The following is a 22,014-nucleotide window of genomic DNA, read 5'->3' as shown; positions in this document are numbered from 1 at the left end:
TTAAGTGGAGAGAGTGGATATGGAGCTGCATTTCCACTGCTAAATTCTCAGTGTTAATTAATGGGGAACCAGCTGGCTTTTTCTCTAGCTCTAAAGGGCTTCGGCAAGGCGACCCCTTATCCCCATACTTGTTTATTATGGGAATGGAGGTGTTGAGCGCCTTTATTCGGAGGGCTGTGGAAGGGGGCTGCATTTCCGAGTGCAGGATCCAGAGGGGCAGGGGGCAGGCTGTGAATATATCCCACCTTCTTTTTGCGGACGATGCCATAGTTTTCTGTGAGGCTAAGAAAGATGATATGACATTTTTGAGCTGGATTTTATGTTGGTTTGAAGCCGCTTCAGGGCTGAGGATAAATTTGGCTAAAAGTGAGATCATTCCGGTAGGGGAGGTGGAAGAGATCCTTGAGATGGCTGTGGAGTTGGGATGCAAGGTAGGTCAGTTGCCTTCAACTTACCTGGGACTGCCCCTGGGTGCGCCCAATAAGGCTGTGAGCGTGTGGGATGGGGTGGAGGAAAGGATGAGGTGGAAGTTGGCCCTCTGGAAGCGGCAATACATATCAAAGGGAGGAAGAATTGCACTCATAAAGAGTACTCTAGCTAGCATGCCTCTATATCAGATGTCCCTTTTCCGTATGCTTAGGGTAGTGGCAAGAAGACTAGAAAAGTTGCAAAGAGACTTTTTGTGGGGAGGGGGAAGCACGGAAAGAAAAGCCCACCTTGTCAATTGGGAGAGGGTGTGCCACGTAAGGAGAAGGGGGGATTGGGGTTGAGGAAGTTAGTCCCTTTGAATAAAGCCCTTCTTGGAAAATGGGTGTGGAGATTTGCTTATGCTAAGGAGGAGATGTGGAAACGTGTCCTTGTGGCAAAATATGGGCAAGAGGAACTTGGGTGGAGGACTAAGAAGGTAAATGGAGCTTTTGGTGTTGGGGTTTGGAAGGAGATCATGAAAGAAGCTGATTGGTGTTGGGACAAAATGAATTTTAAGGTCGGAAAAGGCACCAAAATCAGGTTTTGGAAGGACCCTTGGTGTGGGGAGGTGGAGTTGGCTCGTAGGTTCCCTCAACTCTTCAATGTGGCTGCCCAAAGGAGTGCCACTGTGGGGGAGTTATGGGACCACAATTCTGACCTAGGAAGTTGGAACTTAAGGTTTTCTAGGGGCTTCAATGATTGGGAGCTGAACATGGTTGATGAATTGCTACAAATCTTAAGGAGTCAAAGAATCACCCTAGAGGAGGACGTGGCACTATGGAAGGGGGGGAAAAATGGGAAGTTTGAAGTTAAGGAAGCGTATGAGCTGCTGATCAGCCATAGTACCCTGATTTTTCCCAAAAAGGGCATTTGGGTGGAGAACGTTCCTTCCAAGCTAGCGTTTTTTGCGTGGGAAGCTACTTGGGGGAGGGTTCTCACGCTTGATAGGCTACAAAAGAGAGGGTGGCAGCTTCCTAATCGCTGCTACTTATGTGGTTTGGCTGAGGAAAACGTCAACCATCTTCTTATACATTATACAGTGGCTAGAGTGTTATGGGGGATTGTTCTTGGCTTAGTTGGAGCCCAATGGGTCTTCCCCAGAAACTGTTAAGGAGGCGATTGTCAGCTGGAAGGGTTCTTTTGTGGGAAAAAAGAGGGAGAAAATTTGGAGATCCATACCGCTATTTATTTTTTGGACGGTTTGGAAGGAGAGGAATAGATTAGCATTCAGAGGGGGGGGGGGGGGGGGGAGTTAGTTATACAGAAAGTTAAGAATTCTTTTGTTTGTAATTTGTGGGGGTGGGCAAAATTGTATAGTGGTGCGGAGTCTCGCTCCCTTATAGGTTTCCTGGAGTGGATAGCCTCCAGTTAAGGGTTGGTTGGTTTTTTGTTGTTTTTTTGGTAAGCTTGTGAGGCCCCCGTCGCCTCGTATACTTCCTGTATGCTTTGCGGCGTTTTGCCTTTTGCTAATATATATGTTTGCTTATCAAAAAAAAAAAAAGATTATGCGAAGAACAAGACAATTTTATTATAGGAAGTCAAAGAAGAAGCAAAATGTTTGAGCTAGATGATGATGTGAGATAAAAGGTACGCCTTGAAGTTGCTAAATTTTATGGAAAATTAAATACAACAAATTTTGTTGATTGGATTATATTGATGGAAGATTACTTTGATTGGTATGCTATGCCCAAAAATAGAAAAGTTCATTTTATGAAGGCAAAGTTAAAAAGAGCAACACGTATATGGTAACATAATATTGAGAATCGACTTTATAGAACTGGACAACAACCTATAGGCACATGAGATAAGATGGAGTTGAAGATGAAGGAACACTTTCTCCCAACTAACTATGAACAACTCATGTACACAAAATTGTTTTCTCTTAAACAAGGGTACTAAGTCAACTGAAGAATATATAGAAAAATTCCATAAGTTGAGCATTTGGAATTAAGTGTGGAAAAGTGAGTCCTAACTTGTTGCCTACTATAAAGTTGGCATTCGAATGGAAATTCAACTTGAGATGATAGCTACACATACTTATACCGTAGATGATGTTTATCAACTATCCCCTTAAAATAGAAAAATGGCTCAAGTTTTAGGCTTCCAAATGTACAAGTTCACAAATTGAGGGCACTTTCTCTAACTAGACAATAAACAAACTATTGAGTACAACAAATTTCCAAACTTCTAACTATGTGAATAGTGAAGGTAGCAATCAAAAAGCTTTGAGTGTGCCTAATAGTCACTAATAAGGGTAAAACTTCAATGAATATTAGAGATAAAAAGGTAGGCATGATTCTTTTATGTTTTGAATGTACTCGGCATGGTCATTATGTTGTTGTGTGCCAAAGCAATGCTTTACACTTTTTGTGTTGAAGAACCAAAATCTAAATTGGAGAATTATCCAAAGGAAGAAAAGACCCACAATGAAGATGAACTTAGTGAAGAATGTGATTACTATGATGGCATGACAAAAGGCCATAGTCTTGTAGTGCAACTTTTGTTAGCTGTCCCAAAAGTGAAAAAAGAAGAAGATTGGTAACATACTAGCATTTTCTATACACATACCTCTTGCCAAGAAAGCTCTTTTTTTTTATAGGAAATGACAAAGGAATATATTAATATAAAAAAAGAAGTACAAGAAAAGGATGAGAAATCTTCCCACCAAAGAAAACTAAACTACAAGAATGCGAAAACAAGAAATATAATGTGATAACGAACAAACTCTCTAGACTAGACCAACCCAAAGGAATTTCACGCCGCTAGCCAATCAAGTTGTAACACAATAAGGGGAGTCCCCTTAAAAACATTGGAGCAAAAAGCCCAAAGAGAAGTAAGGAAATGAATAGAATCTCAAAGATTCTCTGAATTCCTTACTTTATCCTAAAAAATCCTTGTATTTCTTTCCCGCCACACAATCCAAATTAAAGCTATGCACACAGCTTGCCACAATTCTATCCCTCTATTCGATAAACCAAAGCCATTGTAATTGATGGACAACATGTCGGAAATGCTCATTGGGGGAACCCAATCCATCTTGGTTAACTAAAATAATCTGTGCCATAATAACCCCATCATCAAAGAACAATGTAGGAAAAGATGATTAGCTGATTTTCCATACCTCATGCACAACTTACAAATATCAGGACTAAGAGCTTTGTAGGGTCTTCTCAGTTGTAGCAAGTCATTAATATTTACCTTCTTGTATGCTACCAACCAGACAAAGGACTTGACCTTGAAAGGGACTTGGGATTTCCAAACAAACTTAGTAGGGAAAATTGGAGGAGAACCAAAACATTGAGATAAGGCCAGAAAGAAAGATTTGATTGTAAAAAGCCCTGACGAAGATAAAGACCAGGATCTCGCATCTGGAACCGAAAATGACAAATGCAAACAATCAAGTGACCGCATGAGGCCTTCTAAATTTTCTATCTCAGGATCGGATAGGTTGCGGCAAAAATTAAAGTTCCATGAAAAGGGATGAGTAGATCCAAGAATTGAAGAAATAGGAATATTTTTATCCGTGACTACTCTAAATAGTCTTGGATATTGGGAACCCAAAGGTTGATCCCCCCAGCACAAGTCTTCCCAGAACCGAATTCTTTCCCAATCTCCTACTACAAATTGAGTAAACTTGGAAAACTCTTGAAAGACTTGTGCAATAGCCTTCCAAGGACAACGATGTGACCATCTAACTATAGTGTTGGCATCCCATCCATTAGAGTGTGATTCGTAAATACTTAAAATAACCTTATGCCATAGAGCTGAACCCTCCCTAGGGTACCTCCACAACCATTTCCCTAAGAGTGCGACATTCCTTAGAGCTATCTTCCCAAATCCCAAACCCCCTTTTGTCTTCGGCTTACACACTACATCCCAACTAACAAGATGATTTCTTTTACCTTCCCCAACCTCTGACCATAAAAAATCCATTTGCAATCTCTCAATTTTTGCAGCCACTGAAGTGGGTATCTTATACAAGGAAAGGAAGTAGCAAGGCATGTGGGTGAGGCAAGATTCGATAAGAGTTATCCTACCCACAAAGGATAAAAAAGTCTTTTGCCACCCATCTAATCTTCTTGAGATCCTCTCAATCACTGGATCCCAAAAGCCACAAGTCTTGGGATTCCCTCCCAAAGGAAGACCTAAGTAGGGTATAGGCCACCCAGAAGCCTTGCAATCAAGCAATTCGGCCAACCTAGAAAGATGATTCTGTTCAAGATTGATGCCATAAATATTACTCTTGTCAAAGTTAACCTTAAGCCCAGAAATATGCCCAAACACTAGCAATAAACTCTTGAGAGTCTGCAAATCTTCCTCCCTAGTGTTAGAAAAGAAAATGATATCATCTGCAAATTGCAAATGGGACACCCTTGTACTGTTCCTATCCACCCTGAAACCCTCCAATGAATTTCTTTCCTTTGCTCTCTATAACATCTGCGACTAAAGTAAATAAAAAGATGGATAAAGGGTCGCCTTGTCTTAAGCCTCTAGATGCCTTGACCCACCAAAGCGTTTCCATTCACTAAGACTGCAAAAGATACCGTGGACAAACAACCTCTCATCCATTTCCTCCATCTAGGACTAAACTCCTTCTTCTCCAACACATGATCCAAAAAATCCCAGCACACATGGTCGTAAGTCTTTTCAAAATCGATTTTGAATACGACTCCTTCCTCCCTTGAATGTCTTTTCTCATCCAGTATCTCATTGGCTATGAGAACTGCATCCAATATTTGTCTTCCTTGAACAAAAACGCCTTGAGTAGAATGAATAGTTTCGTGTAGTACCCCTCTTAGATGCCCTGATAACACTTTGGCTATTATCTTTTAAAGACTAGTGATCAAGCTAATAGGTCTAAAGTCTGAGATTTTCTTTGTCATACTTTTTTTGGGCAACAGAACTATAAAGACATTAGTGCTTTGATTGATAATCCCACTACTATGGAACTCTACAAACACTCTCACTAAATCCTCCTTGATCAGATCCCAAAAATCTTGAAACACTGCAATGGTAAAGCCATCAGGACTCGACGTCTTATTCTTATCCAACTGAAAAATAGCCTTATAAATCTCTTCTTCAGTAAAAGGGGAGTCCAACCTAGACGCACTCTCTTTAGATATGGGGGACCAATTTAGGCCTTCAACTCTCCAAGACTCTTCAGTATGACTTGAGTAAAGCTTTTCAAAGTAAAGTAAAATCTCCTCTGTGATGCTCTTTGAATTATTCAACACTAATCCTCTTTCATTCTCCAATACCTTGATAAATTTCCTATTTCGCCTGTCATTAGCCACTTTATGAAAAAACCTTGAGTTACAATCCCTTTCCTTAACTCATTTCACCCTAACTTTTTGTCTCCAATGAATTTCTTCCCTCAAAATTAATTCCTCTAGCTCCCCTTTTCTTAAAGTTCTTTCAACTAAAAGTTTAGAAGTGAGACCCCCTCCTTGCTCAATGGCATCAAGGTTAGCTATTTCATTCAGGATGTTTTTTTTTCTTTCATCTAACACTCCAAAAGAAACCTTATTCCACTCTTTCAAATTGGCCTTAACAAATTGTAATTTCCTCATGAACTTGTGACCTTTCCACCCAGTTCCTTGAAAACCACTCCACCAACTTTTAAAGCACTCTTTGAAATTAGGATGTTGCAACCACATATTCTCAAACCTAAAAGGGTATTGAGTTCCACTTGAATGGGTTGGTTTCCAAAACTATCGGCCAATGATCCGAAGTCCTTCTACGAAGAACTTCTTGAAGGCTTTGAGGAAAGGAATGCTCTCACTCATTTGAGTAAAGAAATCGGTCCAATCTTTTACACACGGGAGACTCTTGCATGTTTGACCAAGTGAATGGTGCGTTCCATAAAGATGGATCAATCAATTCACATTCTCTTATAAAATCATTAAAGTCCTTCATGCTTGAAGTTAGACTAGATCCTCCCAATTTTTCTGAACTTTTTCTTATGACATTAAAATCACCGCCCACGCAACATAACGGAAAAGATAGACCAAAAATGTCTAACAACTCCACCAAAAAATCCTTCATAAGCAAGGGACTGTTTGGGCCATAAATTGCGGACAACCAAGAAGGGACCATCCATCCAAAGCAAACTTGACTGAGACCGAAAAGGATCCTAATACCACCTTCTTACTGCGTAGTTTATTAGAATCCCAAATGATCAGAATCCCACCTGAAGCCCCGTACACATGAAGAGCAGCCCAATCCTTATTTATGACCGTCTAAATACTACCCACAAACTTTCTGTCACACTCTATCTTTTTTGTTTCCTGTATCATCACTATATCCCGATTCTCTAGCCTTAGAAAATCTTTAACCACCCTTCGCTTTTTCCTTGATCCCAAACCTCTAGTATTCCAACTAATTATTTTCATGGAAAAACAATACAGACTTTAAACCCCCAAACCGGTTCCACCAGGTCTCACAAACTTGCTTTGTCTGCTCTTCCTCTTGGAATATACCTTAATATCTAGAGAGCTTAAAACCTTACGCACTTTAGCCATTTTCCTGGGAGACAGACCTTTAATTTGGAACTCGCCCGATGGGAAGACCACATCATCACCCTGACTAACTGTAACCAGGTTGGAAACCTCACTAGACACATTGGTTTTGAACTTAATGGGATGGAGACTCTCGGGCACCTAGTTTGAACAAGCAGACTGGGACTCCACCACAACCAGGTTTGGAATGCCAACACCATTTTGACATAAAGTACCAACATCGTCATTTTTGGAAAAAAAAATTCGGAAATTACTCGATTTTCCATGTGAAATGGAGACTGAACGACTGAACTAGGGAAAACAGGAGTAGAAGGGCTCAGAAATGGAAGTGTCATCCCAGAAGAAGTGGGAAAAGAAGACATGGGTGACTAAGAAGGAGAGAACGAGTTTACCTCCAAGTTTTTCGCTACCCAAATTCCACAATTCCCCTAAAAGTTGAGCCCTTTACTTTTGATTTCAGGATTAGAAGGCAAAAACGTGACTGAAGAACCACGAAGATCAAACCCCACTCGGCCCAAAAATCCTGTCCTGTCTTCTTCATGAAAGGGTTTGCGTGCAATGTCTTTGCCTTTAGACGACGAAGCCCCTTCCCCCGAACACCGCTCTCGATTCCTTGGCAATCGACGCATGAAGATAGGACTCACGCTGAATCCTCATTCCCATTGAGCTCCCGCCCCGAAAGCCTCCTCCATTGGAAGCTCTTTGCTATTCGACGAAGGCTTCCTAAGCAAAAGAGGCTCGCTGCGACTTCAAGAACCATGTCGGCGGAACTTGGAGGAAATAGGGTAGTCCATAGCTTCTTTGAACCGAACTTCACTTCCTTCTTCACGGATCCTCTCGTCTGAACATCAGGATCAGCTGAAACTCCTTTCCCCTTTCCCCCTACAGAGACTCCTTCACTTCGTAACGATCCCTGCTTTCTAGCGGGCTTATTTTCTCTTGTTCCTAGGCCCATCCTCAATAGGCCTTCTAAGAAACAACCCGTTTATGCTAGTGGGCTGAATTTGGAGGGAGACTGGGCCTCTCTCTCAAAGGCCCGACCATTCTCGACTGAGATGGCCTCGTTCCCGTCGGCCGAAGCTTCGCCCGCCATCTCTGTCCCAACAGGCCCAAAGTTCCGTTTTTTTTGCATTCAAACTGAACCAGCTGTTCCTCATACTTTGACCACTCTTACCATGTGTCCCCACTAGAAAAACTTCAATCGAACTCCTTTTTCCTTCCTTATTTTTTTTGCCAGCTTCCCCAACGCGAAAACTACCTCTAGCCGTTGATCCATCTCTCTCCTTCCGCCTTCCACTACTTGTCCCCGAGTGAGATTCAAAGCCCTCCCGAGTCAACTCACCCATTACTCTGTCTCTCTTGACCTCTTCACCTCCGACCACTGCGACAGAAATAGTAAACACCCAATTCTCATCTATCACCTCAATCAACGCTGGAAGAATTGACTGATCCTTCATTGCAATTCTTACCCTCGCCTTGCTAAGATCAAACAATTTCAACGTTTGCCAATTAATTTCAATCACTGTCTCCCACTGCTCCACTATTTTCTTCAGATGTACCTCAAACCAGAGATGAAATGGCAAACCCTGTAGCTCAATCCAACCTCCTTTGAACTTCCCCTCAACTATCGAATTTTCCTTTGGTGACCATCTTCTCAACTGAACTGAATTCCCTCCCTCAATCTTAATAAACCTTAAATCCTGAAGAAAGAGAGCTTCCTTTATCGTTTCTACAAAAAAAAACACCTTTTCCGCCTGAGAAGGGCACAATCGTAACCACTCCCTTCTTCCCTAATCTTCTCGCCACAGCTCAACCAACCTCAACCCATTTACTACAATCTGCATTGCAATCGTACACCACACGCCTACCTCCCAACAGGAACAAGTCCACCTCTCTTTGGTCCTTCATCTTTGACTACGTTCGCAAAAGACCTATATAGAGGACCCATGTGATTGTGGTTAAACCTTTCCACTCTGGATTGTCTTCTTTTTTCATATGCATTCAATGGGGGGACCACCGACAAAGAAGACAGAGCACTTTTTGGATTCTCCCAACCTCTGCCCTTCTTACCCTCAGGAATAACCAGAAAAGTGGGTTTTCTGTTGGTAGCGAACTCCGAAATCCTTATGAACCTTCTGTGGTTGTTGAAGCATATTTCCATCAAATGGACGCAGGATTTCCCCCTGTACTTTCAGTTGAACCCCAAGTGACTCTTCAATTCGATGACTTTCGTCAAAAGTTCAATCAATCACCCGACTTCTTCCTTTTCGAATCCTAAGGCATAAATAGAGCCTCTGATGTGCTCTGTAATCGAGCACCAAATTCTTCCATGCTCGCCTTCCCACCTAACCAAGAAGGTCTTCCTCTCCACAGAGACCTTCAACATTGGCATGACTTGTATGGTGTCTTGCCAAGAAAGCTCTTACGAACCTAAATCTTAAAATAGAGAAACATCCAAATCCATTTCGAGTAGTATGGGTTAATGATACCTCAATTCCAGTAAGTTTTCGTTACTTGGTCCTATTTTTTATTGGTAGGACTTTGAAGAGTCTGTATGGTGTGAGGCTTACCAATAAAGGTGAGTCATGTTTTGCCTGAAATACCTCTTTTTAATAGAAGAGTTTCATGGCTATGAAAATACATATATTTTCATACAAAATGGGCGTAAGAAGATCATTCATCCGATGAAAGAAGTTTCGCCAGTTAGGAAGCCAAAAGAGGAACAACCAAAAAAGGTGCTTTCTATGTGTCAATTTGAATGCTTTACTAACTGAAGAAGTGGATGGATTTAAAGAGAAAGATAAAGAATATCAAGATAAAGAATATCCTTTATGATTTTTTTGATTTGTGGCCTATATAATTACCTAATCAATTTCCTCTTATGTTGGAATACAACTTACTACAAGTTTGTTGATGACACGTAATTATTTTGAGAACTATCAACTTGGTTTACAAAATTGGAAAGTCTTTCGAAGTTTGGTACTTGTCTTGCATGAAATTGAAGAACTTTAAGAGATCTTGAGAACCTATCTTATCGTGATAAAGAGTTTACGAAGAAAAAATGGTAGAAGACATTGTTCAAGATTTCAAATGATCGTGGAAAATCATAATTGGAATTAAATTAGAATTAGTATTTATTGGAATAAAATTAGGAGCATCTAATTAGGTTATAGGAGAATTATAATTAGAATCATAATAGGTTATTAGAATCCTAGTAGAATTTGGATTTTTTAGGGAAGCCTACAAATAAGACTAATTGATGTAAACCAAATGATTAATTGATGATTAATAATATGTTTTCTTGCATACTTTCCAATTTTTAATGGTGAGATTCCACTGATTTTCTTTTAGGTGAGACTTCTAGAAGGTCTTAGTGCGATTGTAAAGTTTCTATCATTTTTTCTCTTTATCTTATTTTTCTATGTTTTTATTTTATATTATTTCACTTCCATAAACTTTATCTCTTGTTCCTTTCCTTAAACCTTAGAAAATAAAAACCCTAGCCCACCTAATTGTAGGCACCCACCTTAGGGTTGCCCTACATCACCCATAGATGCTCAAGATGCATGACTCTTCTTCCTCAGGAACTTCCATAGCCACTTTCCTAAGAGGTCTATATTCTTCAAAAAAAATTTCCCTAAACCCAAATCCCTTTCCCTTTCAACTTACATATGAGCTCCTTACTAATGAGGTGGTCCCTGTTGATGAATATGGCATAAGAAGAATTGGAGGATCCATGTGGGTGGAAGTCATTGAGTTTCTCTTTTAGATGCTAGATGATAAAGGAATACTCTTTCTGGGATATCGTTGAAATTAATTGATTCTAAGGATTTGGAGAAATAAGAAAAGTCCATAGTTAAAGTCATACTTGTCAGCTTGTAAAGCATATCATATCTTGTTTTTACTTTTTTTTTTTCATATTGTGTATACATATCATGAGTTTATCTTGTATATTGAGAAATAAAAATAAAAAATAAAAAAATTATCACATACAAACACATGTATTGCAAGTAAAGTTGTTGTTTATCATATATATATATATAAGTAAAGCTCACTTAGCTCAAGTCGTAAGGGTTGAGGTTGATATTTGAGAGGTTCTTGGTTTCACTTCAACCATGAACCCAAAAGAAAACCCATCAGCTATAAAAGAAAAATATTGTAAGAGCAAAAAATATGACGTTTTTAATGTCATACACATGCTAACATTGAATACTAGAATTTTGATGAACTTGACAAAAAATTAACATTTTTTAGGCAAATAAAGGAATTATTAGAAAGGCCTAACAAAATGGGGACACAATCAAAGTATACATGAGGTATACATAGCCAAACTACAAAGAAAGGAAAAAGAAATGACATCCACATTAGAAATACCTGATATACAGTCAATGAAATCTACACAAACAATATATATTCAAGTATTTAAGTTTAACAAGTGTCTAAAATCATGAATTTATAAGTTGTTATACTGAAATATAAGTAATTTGTGAACTGTGAGCTTATTATATGGTATAGCAGGATGCTTCTTGCTTGTGGCGATGTCCATACTCATGACATGCATTCCCTTTGTGAAAGTTCTATCCCAAGCCTTTCTTCAATAGTTATAACAATCTTAGTTGTTTTATTCAACTTTAATATCCAGTCAAATTTGGGATCATATTAACTTAAATAAAGCAAGTTCAAACTTCAAAATTTAATGAACATTGTTTATAATCAAACTTTTGTAATACTCATAATTTTATGAAGCAATGAAAAATAAGTGAGGCTAGAATGCAAGTCATATGAATATCATTTCAATAATCAAAGCCTTGCTTGGTAAATGGATATGGAGGTTTGCTTATGATAAAGACAATCTTTGGAAACAAGTGATAGTGATCATGGAGAAATATGGGCAAGAGGGTCTTGGTTGGAGGACAAAGAAGGCTAATGGGCCGTTCAAAGTAGGGGTTTGGAAGGAGATCTTGAAAGAAACTGATTGGTATTGGGATAATATGGTGTGCTCATAGCTGGGAAGAGCACCAAAATCAGATTCTGGACTGATGTATGGTGCACTGGTACAGCGCTGTCCCAAAACTTCTCTCATCTCTTTGCCATGGTTGTTCATAGGAATGCTACAGTGAAGGAGATGTGGGACCAGAATTTTGGACAAGGAGGCTGGAACCTAAGATTTTTTAGGGATTTTAATGATTAGGAGCTGGATATGATAAGGGACTTGCTCCATGTTTTGAGGGGTCACAGGCCTTCCTTGGAGGAAGACTAAGTTTTTTGGAAGGGAGGAAGAAACAGACAGTTTAGGGTTAAGAAAGCATACAACTTGTTGGGCAACCCCAATGACACTGCTTTTCCGACAAGTTGTATTTGGGTGGATAGAGTTCCAACCAAAGTTGCGTTCTTTGCTTGGGAGGCTATGTGGGGGAAGGTGCTTACTCTTGACAGACTACAGAAAAGAGGGTGACAACTCCTTAATTGTTGTTTTTTGTGTGGGTGTGAAGAAGAAAGAAGAAACTGTAAATCATATTCTTATACACTGTATAGTGGTCAGAGTCCTGTGGGATATCGTCCTTGGGTTATTAGGTGTTCAGTGGGTCTTTCCAAAAACTGTAAAGGACGTCTTAACTTGTTGGAGGGGCCTTTTTGTGGGGAAGAAAAGGAAAAAGATATGGAAATCCATCCCGTTGTGTATTTTTTGGACGATTTGGAAGGAGAGAGATAGATTAGCCTTTAGGGGGGGAGGGTGTTAGATATTCAAAAACTCAAGAATTTTTTTGTTTGTAATTTATGGAGCTGGGCTAGATTGTATATTGGAGAGGAGTCTTTCTCCCTTATAGGCTTTTTGGAGTGGTTAGCTTCCACTTAAGGGGTAGTGAGGCGCTTTTGGCTTTCTTTTTTGCTTGTGAGGTCTTAGCCGCCTTGTATACCCCATGTATGCAGTGTGACTTTTTGCCTTTGGTTTAATACAATTCTGGCTTACTTATAAAAAAAAAATAAAAAAATAAAAAAAAATCAAACTTCTAATACTTGAACTCTTATAAATAAAAATAAGCAAGGTAATAATAAAAGTCAATGATAAAGTTTCAATGATTTCCATGAGAATGGAGCTTGTATGAATACCTTCTCAAAAATCAAGGTTCTAAAATACTCAAAACTCTTATGAACAAAAATAAGCAAGGTAAGAAATAAAATTTAATAATGTGTACTTCTCTGAGATTAAGATAATAAGATGGAGCATATAAGGATCCCATATTAAGTAATTTGTTTTTAGTTTAATTTTACCTTTGAAATGTCCACTTCTTTGATGAATTTTTTTTTTTCATAAAGGGAAAATATAATACTCAAGGGCTAAATTTGAAAGTTGAATTTGACAAAGACATGAAAATTGAGAAAATCTTCCTTGACCTACCTTACAAAGACCTAAATAAACATCCATTAACCTATGCTAAAAATAAATATTTGGCATAAAATGAAAAGGCTAACTTTGGGAGGCTTATCTCGATTCAAAGCACTTTATCTAGTAGACATATTTATTTCATGTTTTTGTTTTGCATTTCAAGGACAATCAGGGTGAGATTGGAGCAAATTTAAAGGGATTTCCTATGAAGAGGAGGGGCCCTTGACCAGAAACCACATTTAGTAAGGTGAACTATTTTTTGTTTAGACAAAAATAAAGGTGGCTTAGGGGTTAGGAATCTCATGACTCTTAAGAAAGCCTTTTTTTTGTAAATGGAGTTGGTGTTATGCTGAGGGTAGAGGGCTTTATGGAAGCAAGTTACAAATCAAAAGTATGAGATAGAAGAAGGATCATGGCGCTCCCAGGAAGTAAGAGAAAGATATGGGATAAGGTTATGGAAAACCATTAGAAAGGATTGAAATTTTTTGGCTAGTGAAGTTGCTTTTTTAGTTGGTAATTGGGGGGGGAGGGGAGGGGGAGTAAGATTTTGGAAGGGACTAGTGGTGTGGTGATGAACTATTGTGTGCTACCTTCATTTCTCTATTTGCTATTGCTGCTTCAAAGGAGGCTTGGGTGGCGGATGTTTGGAACCTATCAAATGAAGGGGGTTATTGGGCCTCTTGCTTCACTAGGCTCCTAAATGATTGAGAGGTAAAATTAATGGAGTGTTTCTTTCGAGATTGCAAAGGAGGATGGTGTGCAGAGAAGAGGAAGCTAAGATGATTTGGAATAGGGTCAAAGAAGGGTAAGTTTTCTATTAAAGCCCTTTACTTGGCTTTGGAGTCAGAAAGTAAAATTTCTTTTTTAATAAGTGTTATTTGGAACTCTTTTGTGAAGTCAAAGGCGGGCTTTTTTGCTTTAGAGGCTACTTAGGAAATGATTTTAACCTTTGATTATTTAAAAAGGAGAGGGTGATCTTTGACAAATAGATGTTTCCTTTTTCATTTAGAAGAAGAGTCCATTGATTACATCTTTATCCACTGTGTCAAGACAAGGATTTTATGACATTTATTGTTCTTCTTGTTTGGTGTGTCTTGGGGGCTTCCCTCAATGGTCAAAGAGACACTATTGGAATGACATGACTCTTTTGTGAGTAAAAAGTGGAAAAAGGCATGGTGGGCTACCCCTTTGTGCTTATGCTGGACAATTTGGAAGGAAAGAGATAGTAGATCATTTGAAAATGAGGACCATTCTTTATAAGGGCTGAAACACTGTTTTCTTTGTAATCTATGGGCTTGGTTTAAGTTGTTTTTAGGTTTTGGTCTTCCTTCTATTGTAGATTTTGTTGACTAGTTGAGCTCTTATCGAGGGGGGTGTTTTTTTTGTTCCTCTTTTATTCTTTGGGAAGCGTCTTTAAGCGTCCATTGTGTACTCTCTATGTCCCTGGGGGTACTTGGAGGTGCCCTGCTAGCGTTTCTTGTTTATAACATCCTCTTGCTTTACTCATCAAAAAAATAAAAATGAAAAATGAAAAGGCTAACTCAAGTTTTTTCATTTTGTCCTCTTTATCTTATTATTTTTTATCAATTTATATCACCAAGATTCTAAAAAGTTTCTTTTAGTCTTTGGGGAGAATTGACAAAAAGATTGTAGGCCATTTGTTTTCTCATTATCTATGTTCTATTCAAGATGAGGAGATGTTCTCTCACTGAATGCTTTTGAAAAAATTTGTTCTGTGGTGTTACATATCATTCTTTTATTTTTATATTGAGTTGGATTCTCATTGAGTTGAATATTAGGTGCTTTCTTCTCTTTGGGATCTTGGGCATAATTGTATACTATCTGAACTCTGTTCATGCTGCCTTGGCATCTTTAGTAGATTTTTGATTACCAAAAGAGATATCTAGATGACAAGTTGCATAACATTTTGATACAGAAATAATATATCTTCATTCATTTGACAAGTTGTATAACATTAATACAAGTTATGATCATTACTTTCTTATTCTGGGCATCCGATCTATTTACACAATGACTAATAATGATGCATATCAGGCCATTGTTTGCGGGTAGCTTGCTTAGCATCATACACATTTTGCTGGACCAAACACGGCAAGATGAACTGCGCATCATAGGTTGCCAGGCTCTTTTTGATTTTGTAAATAATCAGGTGGGAGTGTTGATTAGTTCTTTGTCTTTTTTATTTTATTTTATTTTTTCGTTTTTGCTGCTTATATATGGAACTGTTTGTTAACCTCATATATGACATTATTTGGTTGTGCAGGGGGATAGTACGTATATGTTCAACTTAGATGGCTTAATTCCAAAACTTTGTCTTGTTGCTCAAGAAATGGGTGATGATGAGAGGGTACAACAATTACATTCTGCTGGGCTTCAAGCCCTTTCTTCAATGGTAACACACCGTCATGCTGATGTAGTTACATCTTAGTATATGTTTGATACTGTAAGCTTTTAGTTTTACTGAAAATGGTTTATGAATATTCACATGCTTCTTTGTTTATGTTACTGTGTAGTACCTTTATTCTTCTTTCAATGTGTCATACCTTTTTTCTTAAAATATATATCAAAATAGATTTCTACAAGAATTTGCATCCCCACCCCTGGAGAGGCTCTAACTTGTGTTTCAACTTTTGTTTTTTTATTTTTTATTTTTTTTAATTCTCTGATTGGACATATGTGAAGTTCTTTTCCTGTGATCCAGCCTCAAATCATTCCATAGTTCATTTAAAATATCCATTTTAAATACATAAGCCATAGAGAAAAGCATGGTCTCCTCCCACATCAATCATCAGTGTCTATTTGGAGCAAATAAGAGAACATTTACAAGATTATACTCTATAATACTCACTTTATTTTAAATTTAACTTTCATGTCATTGCTTCCTCTAGTTCTTTGTGCTATTTTTTGTTGTTATTATTTATGTTAACAGTGTATCTTTTCTTTTGTACTACAATGTAAAGGGCCATCAAGATCCTACTTCTTGGGGATTTAGCATATTTGAGTAATTGTAGCTATCAGAAAAGGTGACTGGAAGGAGAAGATTGGGTGATGGATCCAGTTTTAGTACATGAGAGAATGCAAAGAAATTGAAAAAGAAATTAAGAGGCAAAATTTGATCATTTCTTTTGATCTTGAAACAGGCAAAACCTTTTAGCAAGAGAGGATCAATTGCTTCTAATCAGAAAAATAATGACATATAAAAACTATGTGGAATCCTTAAGCCCTTTGTTAGACAACCAATTTTCCTAAAAGCTTAAGCTTATATGATTTGGGCCTATGTATATCATACACTCCAACCCCCACCCATATGCAAGGATCATAATGCTTGCTAAAATGATCTTATTTCTGGTTTCTGAGTTTTTTTTTTTTTTTTAGTGTTTTATGAGACATCGATTCTTTACTGTTCATCTTTTATGCATTGATATTTTTTCCTTTATAATATATCATTTTCTTCATATCACCTTTTCCTACATGATAGATTTGACATCATGTGGATTTCAACTAACTAGTTTATACACTTTCATGCACAGATTTGGTTCATGGGGGAATTTTCTCATATTTCAGCAGAATTTGATAATGTGAGTTAACTTGGGATAATTTATTTATGTTTTATTCCTTCGAGGATTTGAGTTAGGGCTAGAGTGTATTGCTACTGTTTTTCTTTCCTGGGCCTTTTGCTTTGTTTGCATTGTGGCACTCGCTCACTGTATATTTCCAGTGTATTTGGGTTGCAGACCTGTTTTATTTGGCGCTTTTTATAATACTCATGTCTTATTCTTACCAAGTTTTGCCATATTCAAATGGTCATATTTTAATAGGGCTAGTACATAAAACTTGTTACCTTTCTCATCCTATATTCTTTGGTTGGAAAATTATACTGTTACCCATACTGGAATATGCACCTAAAGTCTTAATTTAAAGGAAATTTTCAGTGAACTATCATCTACTTGATTTTCTTTTTTACATTCTAACCTCAAAGAATTTTTTTAGATTTAAAAAGCAGTGTGGAGGCTAGCTCTTGCCAGGGAATGCAACAATTCAACTCTACTGACTTTTATTTGATCTGTTTCTCCATTATAAATTCTTCATATTTACCTCTTCTTTTGTTGGAATTTAATCTGGGAAACAGTTGATGGAAGGTTGTATATTATTGTTATTGTCATTGTAATTCTTGTTATTATTCATCTCCATCATCATCATCATCTTTTCAATGGCAAGATCCTATGTTTTGTATCCTTTCCCTATTTTGTAAATCGGGTTATTTAGTCATCGAGGAAAATTTTGGATGTTTTAAGAAAAAATCATTATTATTATTATTATGATCATCATCATCTTCATCATCAACATCATTACATTCATCTTCATCTTCTTTTTCTTCATAGCAAGATATTGTGTGTCATAACCTATGGCAGCATTCTGAATTTCATAAATCAGGTTGTTGGAGTTGTCTTGGAAAATTATGGAGGTTTTAAGGAAAACACAGATGAAACTAGTGATAATAAGCAAGGGCTTTCGGAAGTGGATCAAGTTGAAGGCCATATGTCTTCTTCACCAGATGCCATAACAATGGCTCCTTCTTGGAGGAGGATTGTGAATGAGAAAGGCCAAATTAATGTGACTGCGTAATTCATCTTCTCCCAATATCTAATGATTTTAGTTATACTGTCTACTGCAATTGAGTAAGTCATGTCTAATACATACTTTTTTCTGATAACAGCGAAAATGCCAAGAACCCCCAATTTTGGTCTAGGGTTTGTTTGCATAACATGGCCAGGTTAGCTAAAGAAGCTACAACTGTCAGGCGTGTCTTGGAATCTTTGTTTCGCTATTTTGATAACAGTGACATGTGGTCACCTGAACATGGTCTTGCTCTGCCTGTCTTGTTGGAAATGCAGTTATTAATAGAGGATTATGGTATGTAGTTCTCTTTATGTTACTTTCTTATTACTTATTTCTGTGGCTAAACAGTTTTTTCTGGTGGAAGTTATTTCTCCTATTTCCATTGGCATTTCCATGGGACTCATGGAATTGAATCTTTCAATGTGCAGGTCAGAATACACACTTGTTGTTGTCCATCTTAATCAAGCATCTGGATCACAAGAACGTCCTTAGGAAACCAAAGATGCAGCTAGACATCATTGATGTTGCCACCTGCCTTGCTCGAAGAGCAAAGGTTCAGGGATCCATGGCGATAATTGGTGCATTCAGTGACATGATGAGACACCTAAGGAAAAGCATACACTGTTCACTGGATGATTCGAACCTTGGGGCAGAAATAATTGAATGGAACAGAAAATTTCAAACAGCAGTAGATGAGTGCCTTGTGCAGTTGTCCCATAAGGTAGCGCCTTGCTCCTTCATGCTTTTTTTGAGTCAAATTAATGCTTAATACTTTTGGGTGTTAAAAACTTGTTTGAATGCCTCTAGAGTTGATGCCTTTGAAACACAGGTAGGAGATGCAGGTCCTGCTCTTGACATGATGGCTGTGATGTTAGAAAACATCTCAAACATTACAGTTATGGCTAGAACCATGGTTTCTGCTGTTTACCGTACTGCTCAGATTATAGCATCCATACCAAATTTGTCATACCGGAACAAGGCAAGTGCAGAATTACCTCTTTCAGTTATTGTTTGATATTTAATTACATTGGCACAAATTTTTCAGGCTTGCATCTGAAAAGCTTAATATTCTGTAGGCTTTCCCTGAGGCATTATTCCATCAATTGCTCGTAGCTATGGTGTGTGCAGATCACGAAACCAGGGTGGGTGCACACCGTATATTTTCTGTCGTTCTCATCCCCTCTTCTGTTTCCCCTCGTCCCCACTCTGATAATCCCAACAGAAAAAAAGCCACTGATTTTCACAGGACACTCTCTAGAAATGTATCTGTCTTCTCTTCTTCAGCTGCCCTTTTTGATAAGTTAGGAAGGGAGCAATCTTCTTCACAAGAGAATACTTCTCAAGATAAAAAGGTCAAATTTGTTGATACTGAGGATTCAAACACCAACAATAATTCCATGCTAAGCAGACTGAAATCAACTTACAGTCGAGCTTATAGTGTGAAAAAGAATTCTTCACCTATAACTACAGATGAAACTATGAGTAACTCAGATAAGGAACCGGTATGTATTTGAATTCCTTCCACTTAATCATTCTTCCTCTAGATTGTTAATGATTAGAATTATTGCTTCATCGCCATCTGTCATTACATTTTTTTAATTCATCTCTTATAAGAATCGGGCATGACTGTTTTTCTACTTATTAAACAACAGGAGGCAATTTCCCTTAGGTTGAGCACTCACCAGATCATTCTCTTGCTTTCATCAATTTGGGCACAGTCCATCTCTCCTCTAAATATGCCTGAAAACTATGAAGCAATATCTCACACGTTTAGTCTGGTGTTGTTATTTGCACGAACCAAGGTATTGTAGATTGGGCATACTGACTTCATCATGAATGCTACTTTTTTCTCCATTGAATAAAGATGAACTTTTCTTTTCTTTTCTTTTCTTTTCTTTCCCTTTTTTATTTGGTGTGTGGGAAATTTGGATTGTGGACGTCTTGTTAGAAAATCCTCAATTATCATTAGTTTTTTTGCACCTACTTATATTGGTACTTCATTTGAAAATAATTTCTTCTCTTCTTTAAAATGATGGAAAATGATTTCTTCTTTACTTTTGGGATGCCATTTTCAAAAAGTAGGTTTGTTATTGGACTCCTATCATAGCCATGTTTTAGAGATCTTCTTAGAACACTAAAAGCAGTATTTGAAAGTAAACATAAATGTTAAGGATGTTTGCATAAAACTCTTATATGTTGACCTCACCTTCCCTATGTGATTCATCTACATTTTGGAAAAGCAGGGAGACCCCTGTTTTTCCTCAAATGTGATCCAAGAAGCATATTTTTATTTAATTACATTTAAAAAAATGTCAAAATAATTCTTTTTTTAATAAAATCATCTTTAGAAGACAGTCCTGAAGCCTAAAATCAATTGCATAATAGCTATAATTACTTATGCTTCTATCTCTTACTGTTAAAAATATAATTAAAAGCTATACCAGATAGGGCTTATGTAGATTATTCAATAAATTAATTTATTATTTAGACTCAATGATGATCAATCTCATCCACAAGCATAAAGACATTTTTTTTTCCTCTGTTATTTTTTTATTTTAGTCATCTACAAGCATAAACACATTATTTTAGCTATTTTTGTTTTCTTTTAATCAACACCATTTAATTTTATGAAACAGATCATTCAGTATAAGACATGGCTACCTATTTATTTGTTTTCATATTCATGGTTTGCTATTGTAGTTTTGTATCTTCGTGGTCCTATTCTTTTGAAGGGATCAAGTTGTTAGATTTTTTGTGTAGTATTCATTAGAACAATTGAAATTATGAGCATCACTGGAAGCATACACACATACACACACACCAAAAAAAAAAAGGAAAAGAAAAATCTTAGATACAACCATTTGGAAAGAAATTGGAATGTTAATACAAGAACCAAAAACAAAAGGTATAAAAGTAGGTGGTATTGCTAGGATTTAGTGTTTAGGTGGTATTGCCGCGTCATTCCCTCCTCCAAAATTCAAGGGCATAAGTGGGCTAAGCCTTTTAAGGCTTCTGGGCACCATCATTCCTTTGCCATCGAAATCTCAAGAAAATTTTCTATTTTTTCCCATTATTTTTGTCGATTTTTCGGTGAAATGTTGTTGATATGTTAGTGATTTTTCAAGCCACATCAGCATGTTGCATCATTCATTCCTCCAAAATTCGAGGATGCAAGTGGGCCGAGCCTTTTAAGGCTTCTAGGCAACATTATTCCTTGGTCCGATCTCATTTCAATCTCTTTGTGGTAGTCACCAATAAATACCACATTAGTTTCTCTTCCATTTATGATGTGGGATTGGGATGGGATTGCATTTTAAAGCTAAATAGTAAAATAATCCAAACATGCATGTGTAGAGATTTAAACTTGAGACCTCACACATGAGACATGTTGCCTTTTACCACTAGACCAAATGAGCTTTGATGCTATAATGGCACATAAAATTATATATGTATGCATATACTATCTTTTATACATTATATATTATAAATTAATTAAAATAAAATTATTATAAATAAGTTAATTTTAATTATCTTATCATGTTTTTTATATAATAATTAAATGCAAGACAAATATAAATTTCTAAATAAAGTTATCAACATTTTTAAAGAAAAATACTCATACATATCATTATTTTTTTTATCCTTCAATATATATTAATTTCTTTGTTAAAATTAAAATAATTTCAATATGTGTATTAATAATTTTTCTATCATTTTTTGAGTTTTTTTTCCAGTATTTCCATAAGTTTTTTTTTTTTATCAATTTTTATTCCACCAATATTTCCTATTATATATATATATCAATTTTTTCAACAAAACAAGTTCAAAATGTCTATTTTAGTTTTAAATCCCTTTTTAGATTTTTTCTCAATATTTTCATGAGTTTTGATCAATTTTTATCTCATTGATATTTTGTGTCAAAATATCCATTGATATATCCGTAAAATCAGGTTACCGATATATCTATGAAAACCAATATTTTCATCCTTGGTTAAGACT

General features: G+C 37.0%; 1 protein-coding gene across 2 annotated transcripts in view; it reads left to right on the top strand.

Annotated features, from left to right (window-relative positions):
- The window catches only part of LOC100265428 (protein SEMI-ROLLED LEAF 2), a 36,157-nt gene that overhangs the window by 7,399 nt on the left and 6,744 nt on the right, over positions 1-22,014 (top strand). The window contains exons 4-12 of one of the 2 annotated variants that reach the window (XM_002277673.5): positions 15,430-15,544; positions 15,659-15,787; positions 16,926-16,973; positions 17,830-18,017; positions 18,113-18,309; positions 18,444-18,736; positions 18,845-18,994; positions 19,092-19,517; positions 19,668-19,817. In XM_002277673.5, coding sequence (XP_002277709.2) covers positions 15,430-15,544; positions 15,659-15,787; positions 16,926-16,973; positions 17,830-18,017; positions 18,113-18,309; positions 18,444-18,736; positions 18,845-18,994; positions 19,092-19,517; positions 19,668-19,817 — 1,696 coding nt within the window. The remainder of the gene's footprint in view (positions 1-15,429; positions 15,545-15,658; positions 15,788-16,925; positions 16,974-17,829; positions 18,018-18,112; positions 18,310-18,443; positions 18,737-18,844; positions 18,995-19,091; positions 19,518-19,667; positions 19,818-22,014) is intronic. The other variant, XM_059741407.1, reaches the window with a different exon arrangement.

The sequence above is a fragment of the Vitis vinifera genome, chromosome 13 (assembly GCF_030704535.1).
Source record: "Vitis vinifera cultivar Pinot Noir 40024 chromosome 13, ASM3070453v1".
NCBI classification, from domain to species: Eukaryota; Viridiplantae; Streptophyta; class Magnoliopsida; order Vitales; family Vitaceae; genus Vitis; species Vitis vinifera.
The sequence above is the reverse complement of the archived record's forward strand: the minus strand, read 5'-3'. Positions and strand labels throughout refer to the sequence as shown.